At 41.5% G+C, this 23,245-nt stretch overlaps 1 protein-coding gene across 1 annotated transcript in view; it reads right to left on the bottom strand.

The window, feature by feature from the left end:
• Window positions 1-2,460: 2,460 nt before the first annotated feature.
• DIAPH1 (diaphanous related formin 1) overlaps window positions 2,461-23,245 on the bottom strand; it is a 114,706-nt gene continuing 93,921 nt past the window's right edge. The window contains exons 26-27 of the mRNA XM_089516182.1: window positions 20,867-20,953; window positions 2,461-7,862 (exon numbers count right to left, since the gene is read on the bottom strand). Coding sequence (XP_089372308.1) covers window positions 7,687-7,862; window positions 20,867-20,953 — 263 coding nt within the window. The 3' untranslated portion in view covers window positions 2,461-7,686. The remainder of the gene's footprint in view (window positions 7,863-20,866; window positions 20,954-23,245) is intronic.

The following is a 23,245-nucleotide window of genomic DNA, read 5'->3' as shown; positions in this document are numbered from 1 at the left end:
CTGTATACATAACTCCAAGTAAACTTGCTTACTCATAGCAGCAGTCTTCCACTATGCTGCAAAACCATCTTCAGGGGCAAATCAAGACTTTTATGCTTTAACAATCCGGTTTCCAGAAATCCAGACTGAATTCCTGCTTTTGTAAGACAGCACACATCAAAGGAAAATGCAGAGCTGCATGGATCCATAACAAATTTGAGCTCTGTCCTCAGAACTGAACTGACCCCATTTGTTCATTGTGCATGTCCACACAGTTCTTGCAGTGGTTTGACATCACCTTAACTGCCATAGCTCAATGCTATGGAATTTTGTGAACTGTAATTTGTTGTTTCACCAGAGCTTTGCTTATTTCTGCAGTGTGGATGCAGCCCTGGTCCCAGGCCAATCCACACTGTGCCCTTCAGTATTTCCAAGGCACACAAACTGTGCAGGATTGTATCGGATGCAAATCTGGATTGTTGTGGATGGACCAACATGTCTGTGCATGTCAACCAATGGCTCCTACTGCAAGCAATGATGGATTTTCAATCTGTAGTTTATCACAGATTGTGATGACTGAACCTAGCAGGACCTGGCACTCTGGCTTGTCTCTATAGCAACAAAGAGTTGTGACTTATGGTTTCTTCTAGTTTAATTATGGCTTTTCAGGAAAGTAAAAAAGTCAAGAGTGCCAGCTTCTGTTGGGTTCAAACGTCATAACCACCAACACAGGTACAGGGATGTGGCTGGGTTAGCCCAGCGATTCCCAAATAGGGTGGCACTGCCCCCTTAGGGGTGGTGGAAAGATCTAAGAAAACAGGGAGGGGAAAGCAGGTGGCATGGGGGGACTTCAAAGTATTAGCATGCAAGAAGGACAAGGGGAACCAGTGGCCTTTAGCACCATGGTGGGAATGAGGACTTAAGAGGACACAGTGGTGGGAAAGCCACAGCAATGAGCATCTTTCAAATCTGGAACCCTACTTAAGCTTTGTGAGCTTTGCCAGGACTTGGCTGGCAGGTCAGAACTGCACTGCTGCTCCTGCTTTCTTTCATCTGACAGGCTGAGAGAAAAGCTAGCAGAACAAACAATATCAGTATGTGCCTGGGGGGACACGGTCTAAAGTAGTATAGTGAAGGCACATCTGTCGGGAAGTAGGGAGACAAGTATCCAGGGTTGTTTGACCTCTCTTAGACAGATGGAGAGAAAAGTGGGAAGCCAGCTGTATTCATCCCCACCCCGTCGATGAAGGATTGAGAGTCCTTCCCCACCTGGGAGATGCATCTTAGTTTGCATCCAGTCACCCTAGGACCAGCAACTAATTGAACAGTGACTGAGAAGCCTCTCACCTGCACTGCCCTTTGCTGCAAGGCCGATATGGACAAGAGGGGTCTTGATCACAGTTCAGTGAGCTGTTCAGTTGCTGCTCTCAAGATGACCAGGTCCAAAGGAAGAAGAGACTATGGAGCTCTACAGACTGCCCCAATAGAGCATGTTCCGCCGCCCCTTTCAGTGTTGGATCACGGCTGCAGAAACCACATGCTGCGGCCCTGATCTGGCACCGTGCCTGCTCTAAAAGAAACAGCAAAATGCCACTCCTTTTAGAGCCAGCAAAAAGCTGCCCTTGCCACCACAGCACTTTTAGGCTCTTTTGGCATGTGGTGTATAAATGCCAAGCCAAAGGAGTGCCGTAGCGCTGCCCACTGTGGTTGGGCAGGTGGCATGATGCTAGTGTGCGAGTGGCAGAGGGCTGTGTGTCATCCAAATGCCACACCCCCATGTCAGTGCTTCAAGCTGGTCTATACACCCCCTTAGAAGCCTCTTGCCCACTCTGGCCTTTGCAGCAAGGCTGGTGTGGGTGATAAGCATCTCTGTTGCTTCTCGACAGCTGCTCCCTTTGCAGCTTGTCACCCTGGGAGTAGCAACTGAGAGCTGGCCAGTCAGCCTTCCCTTGGCCATAAGGCCTATGTGGGCAAGAGTTAGGAGCAAGTCTGGCCCATTGCTGCTGTTTTCACAGAGGTGGAAGAGATTTGCTGGCCATGGCTGAGGTAGATGCCATTGGCAGGCTGCTGCACAAAAGTAGGCCTAATACTAAGAAACAGGCATTGGGGATGCTACGATTGTTGTCCAAGAAGAGAGGGAGGTAGCCTGAAAAAGTATGGGGACCACTGGTTTAGTCACTCCTGCAGCCAACATCCATAAACATGTTGCCATACCCTCCAGCTAGCATTTTTTAGGATCCTGGATTGTCATTCCATGGGAACATTGTCATTTTTTAAACTGACATTTCAAAAACAAATGACCAGGGATCATCTGTGAAGAGATAACTTGGATACATTAATAATTCTGATATTAACATGTACTAAATTTACAAATAGAGGGGCCAAGTGTGTTGGTGGCAGGTCAGCCCCATAGGATGTCTCCTGCATTCTCTGAATTACAGTAACGTGTGGCTCCATAGCATTACTAAGTGAAATAAAAAAGACATGGGAAGGAATTTTTTTAATTAACAGTTTTGAACAAAATTAGATATGATTACAACCCAAATACCCAATATACTATCAATTATAATTTTTCCCTTATGAAATATAACTTAACAGAATTCCATTAAAAATAAAAGTTACAAAGATCCCAGTGTCACAACTTTGTTTTGAGGGAAGGGAACTAATACACTCTGAATTGTTATGGGTACCCTTATGAAAGATAACAAAAAATATTCTACAATAAAAAAATAAAAATTGAAAAATTCCAGTGGCACACGATTGGCATTTGGGGAGGGGGGCCGGAGAAGTTGAAGTTACAAAGAATGCCTCTCCAATGCCAACATCCTGGAAGGACTTGGAGGCAATTTTCAAACTGCTGTATAGAAAACTCCACCCATTTCCCACCAAGAAATTGTAGGCAATCTATAACAGACAATTTCATTTCTCTCTGTTGGGAAGCAGTTCCTTTAAAAAACACAACCTTCAAACTTCGCACCTTTTGGAAGAGGCATGTGGAGGAATGCAGAACTTCAGGGCCATAGTCAGACCAACAAAGAGCAGATGCTCATCCAAGCTACTAGACATGAAACACAGAGATGGCAGATCTAGTCATGTGGCTCTATGTGCATTGAAATAATCTCTGGAAGCCAAACAACTGCAGTGAAGACATAAATCTGTCCACCTTTTCTTACAGAAGGGTGAAACTCTTACTGGCACCAGGTCAATATAAGCTCCTGGTTGGTGTCTACATGAATGAAAACATGTTGGTCACAATCTTACCAATCTATTTGTTATCATACTGCAGATGAAGGCAGGGAGGCCGTCTTTCAGTGCACAAGGAATGGCAGAAACCAGCCTATAGTTCTTCTATACTGTCAATGTACTCTCCTAGATTTGCCTCAACCATCTGCCATTCTCTCCCCCCCCTCCATTCTGTCTGAATCTCTTGTCCTCACATCAAGAGCAAAGAGGGAGGGGACCACCAGATTTCTGCTGTGGTTGTAGAAATCGTGATTTAAAACTGAATGGAAAAGAGATTACTGTCTGACAGCTCAGCCTTTGTTTTAGTTAGTTCAGACCAGGTGAAGGAACAGTTCCCCAGAATGAGCAAAGACTAGGGAAGATGGTACCTTCTTCCCATGCTTAGTAAACAGGAAGGGCATAAGGAAAGTAGCTTGGGAGTTCACTGGTTTATTTATTTATTTACTACCCCCTCCACTCCATGGAAACAATTTCTAACCCCCAATTTAGGCTGAGTGTCATTATCAAGTTGTTTGAAAATCTGACCAAAAAATGAAAGAGTTAGGGGGAAAGAGGTTGAATACTTTCTTCAACAGAAACAACAAAAAGCAGCAGCAATGAAAATAATTGTCTGATCAAATAGAAGCAGATTGAAGCTACATGTGGGAAAACAAAACCTGCCCCTGATATTGTCAAATGTTAGCATCTGGGTCATGGGCCAAATTCACTATCTCAAAAATGCTGCTGAGTATCTTCTGGATGTGTCCATTCCTAAAGATGAAAATGAAATGCTGGCTGGACAGGCAGTTTTTACAGGAGCAGATCCATTCTTGTGTCACCAATGGCACTGGTGATCTCAGGGAGAGGCAGAGAGATGATAGGCTCAGATTCCCTAATCAGATCCATCTATTTTCTTCTGCATGATGCTTGCATGTTTACCTAGGGGGAAATCTGGAGGCAGTAATGGAGAGCAAGACCTGCCTATTCCATCCACAGAGATAGGGAGAAGACTACTGCTTCCTCAGCATCCTCAAAAACATCTACCTCTGAATGAGGCTGGTCACTGTTACAGAACCTTAATGAAAGCTGCATTTGCAGAGGCCAAATCTGCCCTTAGCACCTGATACTATTGAGCCTGGTGTATTGCTGTCTCAGCTGTGCAATGCTTACTCTTCTTCTTTCCATTACCATGGAGGAAGGCAAAGACTGTAAGAACTACTGAGTGCAAGCAACTCTCTTCCTTGAAGAAGCTGACAACTCCAGGTGGGAGTCTGCTTCTGTACAACAAATGCTGTAATGGATTGTTTACTTATACAGCACTCACTTTTGCTGTGAGGAGTCTTTAAATACAGCTTGATATAGTCTTTCATAAAAGTGAATTCAGTGAGGGTAAAAATTAAGACTCATGTATGGACTCTACAGGTGGGAGTGAAACTGTGCCCCAGAGAACCCAGTAGGAGGGAAAGGGAGAGAGAAAAGGAGGAGTGGGTGGGAAGAGAAGGGAGACAGAGTGGAGGTATGCTGTGTGCATATACTGTATTTGTGGTTGAAGGAAGACAGTGCTGTAAGCTGTTTCATGTGTGGTTAGAGAAGAAATAATGGGCAGAGAACATGAAAGAGAAGAAATGGGAGATGTAACAAGGAGGGAAAGAAAAGGGATCAAAAGTGAAAGATAGAGAAAGTGAAATAGGAATAGACGGGATACAGAACGTAGGTCCTTAAGTGGCAGAAAAATGTTCTTTTGCCACATGTCAACATATAGTGAAAATTATGACAATGCTAACACAGGCTATCAATATCCCAGAGGGCACAGCCCTATCCCCAGCCTACTTGTCTGTGCCACCCTGCCCTGAATATGCCAAAGGAAGGAGGATGCCTTTTCTGTTTAGCAAGAGGAAGGGGGCAAGAGATTCAGAATCCTTTTCTTGATGTTGTTGCAATCATGATGGGGCAGGTTCTATTTTCTCATGCCTTTTTGCTTCCACCTTGATAGTGGTGGCTCTGGCCAAGATCCAGAGATTTACTTGCCCGAAATATTTAATTAGTTTTGGGAATAATCTACTTTGATCATGTGCTCTTATTCCTTCTGAAATATCCGTTTCAAAACTCATGTTTCCGCTTGGAAATAGGGAAGAGTGCAAGTGATATTCTAGAAATGAGTCCAAACCTTCCCAGAGCATGTCAGACCAGTTCTGCAAGTGCATCCCTGGCTCTTGGGGCCTGATTGTCACTCTGCATAAATTTTGGGGGTGGGGGGAGGATAGGACAGAGACCTGAATCCCAGGGGAGGTGGGCCTGAAGAATATAGACCTTTGCACCATTCTACTTTCTCCACATTGTGACCATCTGATGCTTTTAGCTTTTATATATGTATATTTTTATGCACTGATGTTCAAAAAAACTGTAAATGACAGCACGTGAATGCTGACAATCTAAAAACGCATTTTACAAACCAGACAGCAATTTCCTCACATTGGGAAACACATTAAATGATTATCAGCACCCGTCAGTGTAGTTTTGAGGTATTCACCACATTCATCCGAGGCTGTCCGCACTCCTACATGAAGGCAAACATTCAGACATTTATCCCAACACATTATACGATGGATATTCAAAAATTAAAATGGGCGAGGAGTTTCAAAAGACTGCAGATAGAAGAGTGTGCACAGATAACATTTAAAAATTATACTGCTTTAGGACCATCTGGCATTGCAAAATATGCTTCAGCAAATAGGTGGCTACTGTGCTGAGGCCAGTGAATGCCAGATAGTACCCAATCCAAGGAATGAAGATGATTTACATCCAACCTAAACTCCTGGGAGAGATGGCACTTATCAGATCTCTGTAGAGTGATGCTTCTAGCCTACCACAGCAGAACAGGCAGGAGGACACCCATAATGATAATGAAAGAGGGTGTTGTTTTTTTTTGGCAAAGTTACATGATATGTAAGTAGAGTGTCATGACTGACGCAAGGAGGTCCAAATGCAAAAGCATGCTGGGGGTGGATAATCTGGCTCCCATAGGTGAACGGTGTTGGAGGATACAACAGTACAAAAGAAGAATTCCAGGAAAATGCATGTATTTGAGATATTTTCATTTTACCTCCACTAAATTTCCTTTTAAAAACAAAATCTGATAGAAAAATAGATACATTTGCAAAAGTGATGTCTCACTTTTGGAGATTTCACTGCTCTTCCACCACCACATGGAAATTGGATATGTTGGTCTGCACATGGCACAGCATCTGCAAAAGCAAATAGGCCTTGGAGGCTCAGGGGGCAACTTCCAGACTTTGTGCTTCAGTTACACAAGAGATTTTGCCACATATCAATAAATGAACACATTCTTCCAATAGCAAGTCCAGCATGAGTAGTTTGTAGCAGAGAATCACAACCCAGGATGCATTCCTTTGGGGCAGCAGTAAACACATTTGCTCAGGCATGATGAGACAGAACACTTCATCCCCAAAGCTGTGCACTGCAGAACCACAGACATTATTCCTCTTGGCTCAAAAACTTGCAGAGGTAGATGCAGCATGCTGCCCCTCCAGCTAGTTAACAGAGAACAAGCCACCACTTTCTCTTAATGGGGTACCATTATCATCAGTTCTAAAGAGGGCAGGAAGAGTTCATGTAAAAAGGTAGAAATAGCAGCACAGCAGAGCAGCAAAAAAAAAAAAATCATTTCAATGCAAAAGAGAGGGGGGGAAAAGACAACATTCCCCATCATGCCCAGAAACAGTCAAGAGACCTTTTCCTTTTCTAGCACTGGGCAGCAAGTGAGAAAAGCAAATGCTGAACAGCAGAGCTGTTTAGGATGCAGGGTGGGAAGTACTCCATCTTAGATGCCTGATGAAGTTTCCTCCTATGGATCACTGCAGGAATGACCAATACTGACCACCAGCACTGCTGGAGGGGAGCCTTTTTGGGAGGGACGAGGGGGAGGTGAAGAGGCCTGTGAGATATGCCAATAGCCCAAGCTGCCCCATGTTAAGAGTAGCTTTAAAAAGTCCTGGTTAAGGCAGTTTGTTGCATTTCTGCTTTGGCAACATCAGTGCAGGGAAATGTGTGTGCAAAGGTCCGGTACTGGCCTTCAGGCTCTTCATCTTGGCTTCCTTCCCCCTCTTGAGATTATACTCCTCCCCCTACCCCTGCCTGCAGGGGATGGAGCCATCACAGGAGCACCTGTCACTTTTGCTCCAAGCATGGTGCATGCTCAGCAAAAAGCTTTGCAGTTCTGATTCTGAGAAAGGCAGATGGCAAATTCAAGATGGTATATGGTATATGGTAACAAAAAGCTGAAGAGATGTTGCAAAATAGCCCTAGAGGGAGCAAGGCAGAACTGATTACATCACTTGTCTCTTCGTGCCCATGAAAAATAAAATAAAATTTTTAAAAGATTACAAAGTGACTCAGTGTTGTTTCAATTCCTCTGTAAAATGTCTCTTGTGCCAAAGGCTTTGGTCCCATCCCTGGCATTCAACACTAGTTCTGACGACTGCCTGCCCCTTGTGTGGTTTCATCAGGAGCTTCTCCAGCAAGGCTTTCTCCATCCTCATCCTTTTTGAGCATTTTGTTTGCCTTGTATCCACCGAGGGCATCTTCCTTGGTCAGCTCTGAAGCTAACAATGAGGTGACAGCACAGCCAACTTTTCTGTTTGCTGGGGTGGGGGGGAGAAAGAAAAACAAGTGGTGAGATATCAAAGGAGGTCCAGAGGAAACCTATATTGCAGGGCCTACTGATACCATCTGCTATGTTTTCCTAAGTGGGGATGGAGAGAAGATAGAATAAAATAGTTAATACATCAGCCAACATGCCTCAAACAACCTCTTCATTTTCTAATTGCTCTTACTAGACATAACAACGTGCAACAATCTGACAGAGGACATGGGCAACCTTAGGTGACCATAAACATACAGGGATACAGTAAAGCCGTGATTTGGGGGGGGGGGGGGAGGGGGGTTGTGTGGAGCTTTCAAAAGTATAATTTCTCAACAGCAAAGCAGCCTAGAAATTATTTTTTTGAAAGAACAAAGAAGCCTTTACAGGCTTTGAAATCATTTTCCTTTTTAATGATTTGATCCTGGAGTTACAGGTAGCACTGTGAACAGCAAAAGCCAGGAGTTATTTGCTATAGGGACTGTGTACAGTATTTTTGTCACAAAAAGAAGCAATGGCCCAAAACTGGAAAAACAAAGCTATACCAAGTATAGATGATTGGCTGATAAAATTAATGGAGATGATAGAAATGGACAAACGTACAGCTCTCTTGAATCAAAAAGATACAAAACAAATTGAGGAAGAATGGGCTCTGATAACTAGGTTTTGTATAATGAGGTGGAAATAAGGGATGGTGGTGTGGAAAAAAAGTAGCTTAATTGAACTTGTATGTTCCAGATGAACATTTTTTGATGACAGAATTGATATCTAGTTGCACAGACTTTCTTTCTGGACATATATATATCTTTTTTAGATAGAGATGAAAAATAAGACACTTAGATAACATGATGTAGCAAGGCCTGTTATTGGGATGACATATGGAAGTTATATTATGTATTTTGCTTGGTTAGGATTGTAATAGAATAATTCGAATGTTTTTAGAGTTATGTAGAATCGATTTTTAAAAAATTTTGAAATATTAAAAATAAAGTTTTTTAAAAAATAAAAAAGGAGCAGATGAAGTGAAGTTAGTCTTACAGGAGGACCTCAGTGGGGAGGGGGAAAAGGTTTGATTAGGATCCTTGTGAAAAAACATATATTGTTTTCTTTTCCAGTCATTTTACTTGTTCTGTGCTTCCAGCTCTCTATCCATTCCAATATATGAGAATGGGATTTTTTTCTGCATGCAACCCACTCCCCAAAAAGCTCATAGTGATTAATCATCATCTCTGCAAAACTCCTGTGATTCAAGCATGAAACAAAATCATCACTTTAAAGCACAAACCTTTGATCCTCCTGCAGTTTTCACCTTCAGCTCCCAGAAACCCAAAGGAAAGTCTAAAACATCTGCAGAACCAAAGGCTGACAACCACTACTTTAAAGAAAGTCATCAGCTCCATGATATTAAGAACACCTTTTTCGTTCATCATGCTGTCACCTCTGTTTGACTAATCTTTGCAGGTCTTTGAAACAAGTCTATTTAGCAGAAGTAAAGAATGAATGGTGCAGAGACCTCTCTTTCAAATCATCCTCTTTTTTGTGAACATATGATCATGTCTTCACTCTCAGTGAAGAAGTGTAAAGAGATGCTAGCTTTTTATCCCAAAGTTCCCATTATGCCTTTTAGCAGCTGATATGAAAAGATAGCCTCAAGATGTAAAAAAAGGGAAAAAAAGAAGGATTTGTTTCAGAAATTAGGGGGAAAACCTACATTAAAAATGCTGAAATGCTGTCTCTCCCTCATACCCAATCTTATACCCAATTGTCTTCTTTGCTTTTGCCTTTTAACAATACCAGCATTACTGTGAGGCATGTACATCTAGGCAATTAGGTCTCCGGCTGAAAAGTAAACCTTTTGGTAGAGACTTGGTGGGTCATATACATAGTGGACTAATCCAGGAGAGCTCAAACACAGGAACACTTTAATTCAAGGCTATCTAGTGTAACACGTTTTTAATTGTGTGAATTAGCTGTTGGAAATCATGATTCTATTAATCCACAAATGAGTAGAGACCAAGAAAGAATATTGAACATCACATAAATATAAAATGCTGAGATGATACAACCTCATTCATGGGTCTACTCTGAGGATAATGTAGGATGCCCACATGCTACTGGAAATGGACAGACAAGACACCAGAAAAGAATTAAGAAAATATCCCAGTCAATTCTGTTTGCCCTCTTTGTCTCAAGGCAAACAATACACAGAGGAAGAATAGGAAAGGGTGCATTCTTTCTTATCTCTCTATCCCCTAGGTGACCTGCAATTATATTTAAGTCAGTTTAAGTTAACTTCAAACCTTGGTTTGTGAAGTTGAGTTTATAACTATAGTCAAGATCAATCACTGTCCAGGGCTCTGACACCACTTTCAAATGTAAGTTAAAATCCTCAAAATCATGTTTCTCATTTACCTCTGGGACCATGTTAGCTTAAGACTCTGCTCAGCTTCCACCTTTACAACAGGGTGTTAAACTGTGCCAAAACTGGCAGGCAAATTTAACTCCCCATGTTCCATGAGGATGTCAGAGGCAAAATTAATCAAACAGCTGAATTCTTAGGGAGGAAGGTTATTTGTTTTGTGGTTTTGCAACAGTTCGAGCAATTTGGGGACAATTTCACCCCTAATTTTCAGGGCTGAGCATGGTAATATAGGAGATGAAGTCTACCTGTGGTTTGCACTCTTCCTATACCTGAGGTGTAGATATACCATAATGCAGGGGTTCCCAACCTTTTTCACTCACAGAGCCCTAAGGGATCCATGGAACACAGGTTGGGAACCGCTGTCATCATGTGTCACTATGTCTGAGTTCAGCAAGGGATGATGCCACAAAGTGCTCCTTGATAAAACTTTGATGCATCCAAACATTTCATGTGTTAATATTACTAGCCTGGAAGTAGAAGGAAAACAGTCCCAAACCCTCATAAAACAAAAAAGCAAACCCAAAAACTTACTTTTGGCTTCATAGATTGGAGAAAGGGCTATAGGACATGGACCACAACTGATCTAATTTTGTTATATCACGGGTTGCATAACTGAAGTATAACTAGGGGTGACATCAAACTCACTTTGCAAAATGTCCAAGAGAAATGATCCTCTGTTTTCAGAGGCAATGCTTGAGTCACATGGATACACAAATACTTCAGTTAATCATGATTCATATCAAGAATTTTAAGTAACAGGAAACATGGCAATGCAGTCTCCTATTAACATACAGCTTTCAAAAAGAGGCACACTTATCTTTTTTAAGCAAAGACATCCCTGAGGCACATGCAAAGACACATGTTTTAGCATGGACCGTAAAGAGCAATGGATGTTTGCCAGAATATAAATATGGTTAGTTTTAAACTGTATCATCACATCTCACTACATTGAAAATGTCAATCAATACTCTGGTCCTTTTGAATCATACACTTACACTTGCCGGCTATTTTTGTTCATTTGTTTGCTTGCTTGCTTGCTTGCAACTATCTGTTGCCACAAAGACTGAATCTCAAATGGCTTGGATCAGTGATCTCTTTCCCTTTATAATACCCTTCTGCACAGCCAAAGCTTTGATAAAAAATATTGTACTCCAGAGAATGCACCAGCAAATGCTTCAATGCCTGGACCCATTAGGCATAGACCCAGTGATGTATTCATGTCTTTTAGTCCAAGACTTGAGACTGGGTGAAGTCTCAAATCTCTACCTTCAAGTTTCAAGTTGAGCCTCAAGTCTGGGTACCACCTTTTAACAGAAAAAAAGGAGGCAGGTTGCATTTCTTAGAGGGAACAGCAAGCATGTTAGGCAATGGGTTTCAGACAGAGCTTGAAGTCTGCTCAGCAATCTGTCTCCACTGCACATCAGAGGTACCCAAGGAATCTAAAAAGCTTTCAATTTGTAAGGAGTCAGAATAGACATGATGCTGAAAAAGAACATTTGTTAGTTGTGAAAATGTTTGTTAACCAAATTAACCAGATCATAAATTCTAAGCATCATATGGGGCTTTGGCTTGAGGCTCAGCTATAGAGAGAGATAAGAAATCATTATGGTTAGCCTGCCAAGAGTTCTCCTGACAGTAGATGACAACAGACTGCAACATGCAAAGGGAGAAACACCTATACAACTATCATGCAAAGACATCTCACCTTCTTAGTGCTCAAACAGCCTGCAAGCAAGTCTATTCCTCATACCATGCACCAATGAATAGTATACATCATAGACACATATATTATACAGATTAATACTCATGCAATGTACACAGACCTTTTACAGTGTGGCATTGCACTATATGTGTATGCACATAAATGTGCTTACACACAGATTTTTAGAGAAAACATCTCTGCTTGGGAGTAAGAGAAACACGGGAGGACAAGGAAGTCGCTGAGGCACTGATTTAAGAAGCTGCAGTTCCATGAAGAGTTCATTTCAACAGACAAAGAAAGGGCATATTTTTGGTGTGTTTGACAGAAATGTGTTTTCAAAGACAAGAACAGACATTTGGAAACAATAAGAAAGTGGGACAAGAATGGTGACTCCAAATATGAGATGCCTTCTGTCACTGGCCATGACCTTCCCTACCAGGAAGACATGTGCAACAAGGCACTTTGTCTACACACTGCAGTACCCAACAATCAAGGAGCTGTTCCTAACTTTCTTACTACTGGAGTCACTTTAGTTCTTCTCCTGTTCTGTACAGGTTCTCAGGTTTTTCATGTACGTGGCACAATATTTTCTTCTTTCATTTGTAAAGATTCATCAGAAATTAGCTCCTCAATCTATGGTGATTTCATCTGCCTGAGAGATTGCAAAAACACTTACCGCTATTGCTACTACTACTATTTCTCCTGCTATTGGCTTTGCTCCATGCAAATTTCACGATACACGGAATTGCACGCATCTCTTCCCACTGCCCTTTTCATAAAAGGTTCCACATATTTCCCTCCCCCACAACACAATATTAGGAAAAAATGCCTCAAGAAAAAAGACTGCCCAGTCTTTTCCCCCCACTTCCGATTGCAGCCTTTGGCAGCAGCTTTTCATTAAACAGAAAAAAGACGAGGAAATCTGAATAGAATTTCATGTAATGCACTGTGTTGTTGTCACACAAATATGCTATACCATACAATAATCTGTGTTTTCACTTTTAATTTAATCCTCGAGAGAAAGACTGGAGTTGAGAAAACTGCAGTGTAAATCCTTTCTCTACAATTCTGTTGCTTATTAACCACAGTTCCTAATTAGTCCCATTCCCTCATGTGCTCTGTACCCTCCTTTAACAGCCTTGCCTGATCACAACCCTCATCCTACCACCGAAGGGCAATTTTTGAGAAATATGTCCTGAATTGGGGCTTGTAGAACTCAGGTTAGAGAGATACTGGGTCATAAATATTTGAAGCAATAAAAGAAGAGAATATATAGGAGCTGTCAGCTGGCCACATTGCCTGCATGATGGATCACTGCAGTAAGGAAGCCGGGAAGACCACAACCAGCAAGGAGGGAATCAAATGACAAGGTAGACAACAATGGGGAAACGTCCTCAGAAGGGCAAAGAAAACACAGGAGGGTGGCCTACTGGTCCTCCAAACAGCACATGTCACGATGAAAAAGGAAATGAGGATGGACCACACTTTAGAGGAACAAGTCAAGGCAGGCATTCTGGGAGAGTGCTGAACCGACATCTGAGTCTGCCTAAATGTCAGTCGCCTCTTCCCAACTTCCTTTTCTATAGTCTATGAGAAGGTGACACACAAATGGAGGGAGAGGGAGGAAGGAACATGAACATGCCCAGGGGTTACCCGCTCAGGTGTATCCTCCTCCATCTCACAAAGGGACAGGAGAGAGTTTGCTGCGAGGAAATAAAAAAAAAGTGCCTATCAGATTACTTGCTAAGAATGCTCAAAAACTATGTCCCCCTTCTCCCCCTAAGCAAGAGTTCTGAAACATCAGGAGATACTTTTGCATAATACTAGAGCCCCATGGCTTCACATCTGTTCAAAATGGAGCCTTGCAGCTCTGTGGTCCCATTTTTCCATAAATGTGAGAGGAGGAAAACCAGTCATGTGCCCTGCAGTTCACTAGCATGTGCTTGTCAGGAAAGACTGCAATTGCTCAAGCCAGGACATAAATCAGATAACCAAGCCATTCTCCAGCTCCACAAATGGAACCAAAATAATTTGCTCATGAGTATCCAATGACGGGAAGAACTCTAACTAAGACTTAAATTTTCACAGTGTTAAACCCATGTCTCGGACGCATCACTTTTCAGGCTATTCAGGAGATACAGTACATGAATGTATGCTCTTCTCCCTGATATACTGGTTTTCATGCAGGGGTGATGCTGATGATGGTGATTCTGGTATAGAAGAGAATTCCATCATGGAAGCCTCCACTTGCAGCCCCAAGTGGTACATGGCCAGAACAGCTGCAGAATTTGAGGCTCACTCCAACAAAACATTGGCAGGTTGGACGAGGAGGAGATTGAAATAAGGCAAACCAATCGACAGAAGGCAGAAGATGATCCTTCTTTCAGCAACTACTGGTAGTGAGAGGAAGTCAGTTTCCCATCAGGAAAAAAAGGCAACAGCTCAAAACACTGGAGCGTTTTTTTTTCAATGGGGAAGTGCCAGTGAGGCCCCCTACTATAGCACACCACTGCCCTCTCCTGGTGGGAGTTGCCTTCTAAAGTTTGGAGGCTATATAAATAGAGCCAAGGCAGGGGAAATGCATTAATTGGTTCACTCTTTTATTGTCTTCATAACCACAGGAGCAGATGGTTTGCATGATGTCAAGGCTGCGGAAGAGAGGATGAGATGAGTAATCAAAATCAGAAGGCCATCTGAATCATCAGGCTGAAACCATGACCGCAGGACAATTGCAGAGACAAGCTGCAGGGGGACAAACACAGGGCTATTGTCCTCTCTCCATCTTACAAGCAGCCAGTGGCTGGCATGCCTTTTTTTAATGAACTAGTGAGAACAATCTTCCTGCTGACTTCCCTAACAATGGTCGTTTAGGCTATTCAGTGGTAGCCATAGAAGCCCGTCTGCTTTTTCATTCCAATACATCCTATCAAGAAGCTGCCAGCATCACTGAATAGAGACAGCTGCTGGTCAGCAAAAAGAGAGTCAAAGATCAGAGCCAATTAGAACTATATGCTGTTATTCTGCTCCAGTGATAGGATGATATAACCCTCCTTCTCCCAAGACTTCGTATAAGGAAGCAACATCTCAAATCCTCAGGATGATGGTACATTAATTTTAACAACAGTAGATCTTGAAACAAGAAATATTCCCTGTACACAGAAATCACTGGTATACTTCTTATATATCTCATTGAGTCAGCTCAATGAACACATACAAACCTGGAAATTTAGACTCATAGTTGCCTAAACAGAAAATAAAAGTGAACTTGTAATATAGATTTTTATGGGGGGGGGGGGGGGGGAGATGTTCATATGAATATATGAAACTGCTGCTGCAACACAGTTCCATTTCACCCAGTATTGTTTGCGCTCCAGAATGCAATGAGACAGAAGGTTACTTGAAATTTAGAGACTAGTCAGCAGTGAGAGCCCATGTAAGCTCAACCCTTATTAGAAATACCTCACAAAATTACCTCAAGTAGTAAGACCTACTTGTTGAACAACATGACACTTATGTAGTATCACAAGTAACATTTAATATAACTGATAGGCTCTACTGGTCTGGGATCAGCCACAATTTGTGTGCACCAATGCTCCTCCTGCCTCTCCCACAACGAGGAGAGAGCCCAAGCATCCAGTATAAACTTGCAACATGACCCTCCTGTCTTCATATCCACCTTTCCTGTGCACTGCAAGATTCATTTGGGTTCATTTAGGCATTATTAACTGCTTTTGTTGAAGTAGTACAAATAAACAAAGACACATATAATATGTGTTATAACCACACATGGCAGTATGGCACTGGTACGTATGTATGTATGTATGTAGGTATATAAATGGTTTTTTAGATACCATTCGTTTTCACTAGAATCTAGTGTGAGTATTTCTAAATGCTTCCAACATTAGAGGTCTGACTCCTATTTTAATGTATGTTCTGGGCCCCACAAATTCTCTTCACAGTCCTAATATTTATACATACTCCTATAACCTGATGACTTCTGGGGTTCTTTAGCATCTCCTCCCCCATCATCTGTGAAGAAGGTGAGAGATGTCAACAGCGGGGAAAATATTTTAAGCTAATTCTTCATTTTAAAAAAGATGTTTTAACACAACTGGTGCACCTGATACAAGTATTAGCAGCAAAGAGAGGCGTTCGTGTTCTTTCTACGTTGAGTCTCATGATTCTGGAGTAGTTTTACATGAAGCTCAATCAAACACAAAATATATGCATGTAGCTGAGCACAGGATCTGGGATTGGAGTTTGACTTAAGAAGATTGACTTGTGCTGGAACATGGGCATTGTTTTGCACTGTGGATCTTTGTTTTAAAAGCCAAACCAGCCTCAGCCCATTTCAATCCTGTTCTATTAACCAGGAGACTTGGGAGGGAAAGTACATTTGTAAATCGCTCCCTCTCGATCACAGCCCCCGATTAGCAATATGATGGTACAGGCTGAGTCTCACTTATCCTAAATACTTGGGACCAGTGATGTTTTAGATTTTGGATTTTGGAATACCTATATTTGTATATATGTACATAGTGAGATATCTTGAAAAAAATCTGTTTTATATACACCTTAAACACAAAGCCTAAAGGTAATTTTATACAGAATTTTAAATAATGTGCATGAAACAAAGTTTATGTACACTGAACCATCAGGAAGCATAAGTGACACTATTCCCAGCCACCCATGAAAATGTTTTGGTTTTTGGAATATTTTGTATTTCAGAATTCTGGACAAAGGAGATTCAGTCTTGATCTTTTGAGGGATTATTTGTCTATTCTTTTTTATCCACATTTTTCACACATGCAATTAAATTTCCAATCATCTTTTGTTTTTGGTGGGTATACTGCTGTCCTTTCACAGCTGTGTTAAAATTCTGGCCTATTAAAGAGGAGAAGATCACAAGCCCACAGGCCCAGGGGCAATTTTTATGCCTTCTTGGGGCTGTATAGACTTATGAAAAACAAAACAAAAGCCTACACAAAGTGGACATTCTGCTCTGGTTCTCAAAAATAGCTAGTTTTCATTTAAAATAAATAAATAAATAAATAAATAAATACATACATACATACATAGGTAAACTGTTGCCCCTGGTAGTTCCCAGGAGCAGCAATTCACCCTCCCCCCCCCCCACCAAAAATGGTCAGTCTGGGGATTCTGTATGTGTTGAAGGCCTCCATCTTGCGGGTGGTGGTGGTGCCTGCAGCCCCAGGGTGCACTTTGCTCATGACAGTCTAAAGAAGAGGGAGAATTACTTAGGTCTCAAAGTGTCATGAAATTGCAATATGCAGCAGCCTTTGTTAATATAGCCAGTGTTGAAGAATGCTGGGAGGTACAGTTCAACACTATCTAGGGTGCCACATGATTCTTGGTCCTATTTTAAAAGAACCCAGAACACCACCTCAATGGAGTTCTTTACTTGGGAGCTACTTTAGTTTCTTTCTCTCATCTCTATTATCCTACTACCAGCACTAGGCCTCCCTATTCCTTATTATCATGTCGCTTGTCCCCTGGCAAACCCTGTGAAGTGCTTCTACCTGTACACAGGAAATCCTGTCAGGGATTAGAAAACCCAAGAAGCAGTAGTCCTTGATCGAACATAACACCTGGTGAGACACACATCACTCTACCTTTCAGTCTACATGTGCTACACTCTTCTGTACAGCCAAAACAATAATCTTGTCTGTTCTTTCATATGCACATAACTGCTATGATCCCAGAAACTGTTCTCAGGAGCTTCCCATTTGGTGCAGAATAGCCTTCAGGGCCAAAAGACAATGCCATATTACGTGCCTTGATTTTTTGCAAAGCAAGCCAGACACATGGGAATGAGTAGGCAGGGTGCAAAATATGTGAAAGCCTTGGTCAGTGTCCCTGCATGGGAAGAATGCTTCTGCTTTGGGTTATGTCAATACAAACATTCCGCCCAAACAAGTGAACTTTCCTTAACCATAGTTTGGTGGGACATGTGAGTTAAACCAATAGTGTTTGGTCTTTCCACACTTAGGGCTGGTCTACATTTGCCAGCATATTCCAGACTGTCCATGGAGCATTTGGGCCTTGAATTCCACCCAAGTCTTCCCTTTACCTACTGCAACAAAATCTGGCAATGATGTTCAGATGCCTTCCCTATGAGTCAGTTGCCATACAGTGAATAAATGGGAAAGGAGCTGCCTATTATAGCTGCCAAGGTAAGTTTTTTTTTAAAATGCAGGACAAGGGATAGAAACCCCAAATTGGGTCTGAGGATTGTATAAATAGGGGTTTTTGGGCTGCGTAGTGAGAACAGCACACAGCCAGCCTGGGAGAAGGAGGAATATGGAATATATAGGCCATGTAAGCAAGCTCTTGCTTAGTTCAGCACTTGAGTTCCAATTAAAAGTCTGGTGAACAATCAGGCAATGACGGCTGTCTTTCCTTAAATATTTGCATTTTGTGCCAATGTGAAAACATTCCAGAATATGTTTAACGTGTCAAAAACAACAAAAAAAGGAAATTCATGCACCCTCTGCCCTACCTGTTTGAATGCTAATTTGTTCATGACCTCTTTGTCTTAGGAATACTTTCCCTTTCATCCCATCGTAACTCAAAAACCGTTCACAGATCAGTCTTAGCAACAGGAAGACTCTGCCCTTGTCAAGACTACTTTACAACTCAGTTAACTTAAGCAGTTTGGACTTAAAGTCATCTTGATCCCATTGACCCTAAATGGGACTATAACAGCTTAAATCCAACTATTTCAGCTTAATTGGATTGTAGAGCAGGCTGTCACAACACAACAAGTCATTTTTGTTGAACTACCTGATCAGTGATGTTTTGACTTACTTTCTGCAAGCTGCCTGACAACTCCTTGGGTGGGTTTGGCTCCATTAAAGTAAAATGTGGGAATGGCTACAAATGTAATTCTATATATTTCCCTTCTCATAAATAGTGTTTTGAAACACCCCCTTCCTGAGCAAGTTATTATTCAAACAAATAACCATTCCTTTCCTCAGAGTAGGATACTTATAATCCAAACTAAGATTCTTCAATACTCACAACACTTAGCATTTAAATACCATGCAATGTCATCTCTAAAGCTCTGTACATCACTAAATTAAACATGAAATTCCTATGATTCATTTACAGAAAGATCTAATTTTATATCCCTTACAAATCAGATATCCACATATAAGGGGACATACTTCATCATACAGGTCAATTAGACTAACATCATATTATCTCCTATACATAAATAAGCTAAAAATATCAACACAGACAAAATCACAATTATATACCATGTATGGCGAAGACCTTTTACTTTGCAGAAAACAATATTTTAAAAATCTTGTTTGTACATTAACAAGGCAATGACTATACAGTATTTTATACCAACAGTTCTGTCTGAATCAGTCGATTATGCTTTTCCTGGAATAAATTATGTGAAAAGATCAGCTGATCTGAAAATGATCTCTCCAAGAGCCTTCTCATGATTGTAAGAAAGACTGAAAAATATGATATGGTAAGGTTATATTTACTTTTTAAATAATCTGCAGCCTGGATGTCCAATTGTATCCAATGAACCAGGGACAATGTAACAGTTTGGTACTTATGTTTTCATTCTGTTATTATTGCACAGTTAAGTCAATACAGTTTTATTAAATATACAAGCTTGTATATCATGACATTGAAAGACCCAAATAATTACTTTGTTCTTTGTTGCATGTTCTTTGCTTTCTAAGAACAGCTGCCTAGAAGAGTTTCACAAGGAACAAGATTTTTTCCAAGGCTTCACAGGATCTAGCAAATTACAGTGTGTATCTTTGGCTAGCAGACCATCTGTCTATTAAGAAGAACGAGGGTAGGAAGACCTGCTGGAAAAATGAGTGGATTCAAGTCATATCCACAGTCTTCAAATAGTAAGGCAGCAAGCTTCTGTTTTTCAATTTTCCTCCTGCTACTGTATTATGTTTATAGAATTTTTAACACTTAAAAGCTTAATGGTATCTAAAAAATGAGCAATTACTGAAGTGCTCCAGCTATGCATGCAAAAGCGGTGAAAGCCATTGCACTTGATAGATGAAATAGACGAATCTATGCTTTTCCCTAACCTCATTGCTGACACCATCTCCCATCCTGTTTTACCTACTCCCAAAGTGGAAAGGCCAGCCTGAGTTTATTTTACAAGAATTATTATAAGGCTTCTAATAAGTATTAATCACTCACCATCATGGTCTTGAAAAGGAATGGTTGTGTATTATACCAATGCAGTAAGTGACAGTAAGGGAGTGGCCATTTAATCCATTTCCTCTTACCAGAACACTGCTCTCAAACAGTGCTTTAATGTTAATTCCTCCACAGGTATTAATTTACTTGTGGGAAGAAAAAGAAGGGCACATTTAGGGACAAAATATGCAACCTGGTGCCCCTCTCATTAAGAATCAAGCTTATTTTGTGGTTTGCATGTCTCCAACCTGATTCAGTTTCTTAGTCTACACATAGATTTTATGTTTAGCTTGCTCTTCCACCAAGAATGTCAAAGTAGCATAAATAGTTAGATTTCCTGACATTATTCTCACCAAGAAAGACTGACCAAGCTCACTTACTGAACTTTGTGGATTTGAATACCTGTTCCAGGGCCAACACAATCTTCTACATCACATTGGCTCTTTTATCCAAAACAGCAACGATCATCATGACAGAAAGTCATGCTTGATGATAGTGAGCTACGAAGTTCTTTCCAAGCACTTTCCTAGTTTTGTCTATTCTTCAGAAAAGTTCAGAGTTAGATCACCTGTGAATCAGAACACTAGGCCAAAGAGCAAATCTCATTCTGTTCTCAGAAAAGAGTATACCTGTATTTTACACTCGCTTTTAAGGGATGTGAGCAAGACCTTACCTTGACGCGGTCCTCTTTTTCTACGGAAGGCTGCTCCTGACTGCAAGGCCTCCAACAGACTGTCCATAACTCCTGTTTCATCGCCCTCTGCAAGAAGAACAAGTTTAAAAACATGGTGTTTTTTTGTTGCCTCCATCACCAAGACGAACACCTTGTCACAGATGCTAGAAACATCATCACTTATCTTGGTCTCACACAGTGATTATCAGGCCACACACCCGAGGATGAATAGAAACATCACCTCCAGGCAGAATTCAAATATTCAAAAACAGTAAGTAATATAAATCTTTCTGTATGGTATAAGTTCAGAATGCAAATGTAGTTAAGGATGAGGTAGGGACTAGAAAATGAAATTACAGTCGTCCCTCCTGATTCGAGGGGGATCTGTTCCACCCACCCCCACACCCCGCAAATTGGAAATATTGTGGACATTCAAGCCCTATTGGTTATAATGGGGGCATGCTCCCGCACGCACGTGCCAATTTGTCGCTGCTCACTTGCCATCTGCAAAGGACCAAAACCACTGATTCCAAGTCTGGAATGGGGAGGGATGAGTATATATGTCAGACTGCTTTCCCTTGTGAAATCAAAACACATTTCAAATATGAAATAGCATCTCAAGGAGCAGGTAACCCTAAAGTGCTTCTCTTTAAGATGCTTCCTCGCAGACATGTGTAGAGATGTCTTTTTAAAAAGAGAAAACATTCAAACAAGCAAACTACTTCTCACACACTCTGCAGAGGCACAATCCTGGAAAGGCCTCCACCGCATCTTTGATTCAACATGTAAGCAGAAGCACATATGTGTTTAATATACACACTTTTGGCTACAATGTTTATTAAAGCACTTTGGTTATGAAGCAGGGACAGTAAAGAGAACGTGGAGGTCAAAAATGACACTAGTCCCTTTTTATTTCTTATCACAACATTACTTTATGGCATTATCTCCTTGCCCATCACCAATACTGGAAGTAAGCATGAAAAGAAAAGGCTTATTAAACCAGGAAAGCACTGAGAAGGAGAAGGTGTAGGTTTTACTGTTGCCCCTTGTAGCTTCTTTTTAGTTTACTCTCCTTCTCCAGAATTCCTGCTTTTCAGCTGAGTGTGTTTGATATGTACAAACACACATCCATGTATGTCTGCTATGGCCCCCAAATCTTATTTTCTTTCTTCTACAAAAGAGACAGCAAGGAAATAACCTTCTTCGGCAGCCAAAAAAGCTGAAAGAAATCCACCACCTGCTATACATATTTGAATTTGGCTGATTTCCTATGTCCATGGTGCCCGTTCGTTTTGTTTTGGTATAGTGGGACTGATATACAAGTGGGGTTGGTGGAATCTATCAATCCCATTCTTCCTGGTCATGTACAAGGGAGGATTTGAGTTGTTTCATCCCTATGTTGAGGAATCTCTCTGCACGTACGTTCAAAAGGAATCCCTTTGTAACACAGCCTCCCCTTCCTTCTCTCTTCCCACATGTTGTAGTAAGCTTCCTGGCAGGGTCCCAGCAGTCTTTAATGGGCCAGCTGCTGGGTTATTCTGTTGCTTTGATGTGATTAGCACCCCGCGGGTATTAGTGCCATCCATTTTCCATTAATCTACTTTTCACTCTCTGCAGTGCTCTGGCCACTAAGGAGATTAGCTGTCCTGCCTCGACTGATCTTCTTCCCTTAGCAACAAGCACCAGCATTGTACAGAGAACATGCGCCAGTGGAGACACCTGTACTGGTTCTATGGCAGAGACTGTGCTACCAGCCCCCTGCCAGGTAAGAAGCAGGGCTAGGAATAGTGAGGAATAAAGAACTTAAATGCACACACAAGAAAAAGAGAGGGCAGACTATACATGGGATGGGTTCCCCTTCTTCATAGAAGAAGGGCAGCCATCAACACTTTGGAGAGGGGAGGGAAATACAGCAATGCAATAGCTGTGTTTTTGTTTTTAAGATTTTCTAATTAAAACTGTAGGAAGCCACATTAGACTATTTTCTGTGGATGTGTCCTCTGCTGTCTCTGCATGTTGACAGCCAATCTCACAGCCTTGCCAGAGTTCAAAGTCTCCAGCATCTGTGTCAAAAAGAGAAGCCCCAAGACTACATTATTTATATAAAGACATATCATCCCTTTCATATTCCATCTGTCTCGACTTCCAATGAGCTTGGTGTTGAAAGCGTTAACCACAAATTCATGAACAGCTCTGCAAATCTTGGTCCCCATGGTAACAGCTCCTGACGAAACATAAACCTATAAAATCACATTAGAACATCTGCTGGGTACTTTCAGGCAGCCTGACTCTACTGCCCACAGCGCCACCTGCTGGACAAAGCAACCTGCTACGCCTGACCTATATCTGTCGCACTGTCAACCTGCTATTTGGGGCTCT

This window comes from Sceloporus occidentalis, unplaced genomic scaffold (assembly GCF_023333645.1).
Source record: "Sceloporus occidentalis isolate IW3139 unplaced genomic scaffold, rSceOcc1.0.p SCAF_3, whole genome shotgun sequence".
Classification (NCBI taxonomy): Eukaryota; Metazoa; Chordata; class Lepidosauria; order Squamata; family Phrynosomatidae; genus Sceloporus; species Sceloporus occidentalis.
This window is presented reverse-complemented; position numbering and strand designations above follow the sequence as displayed.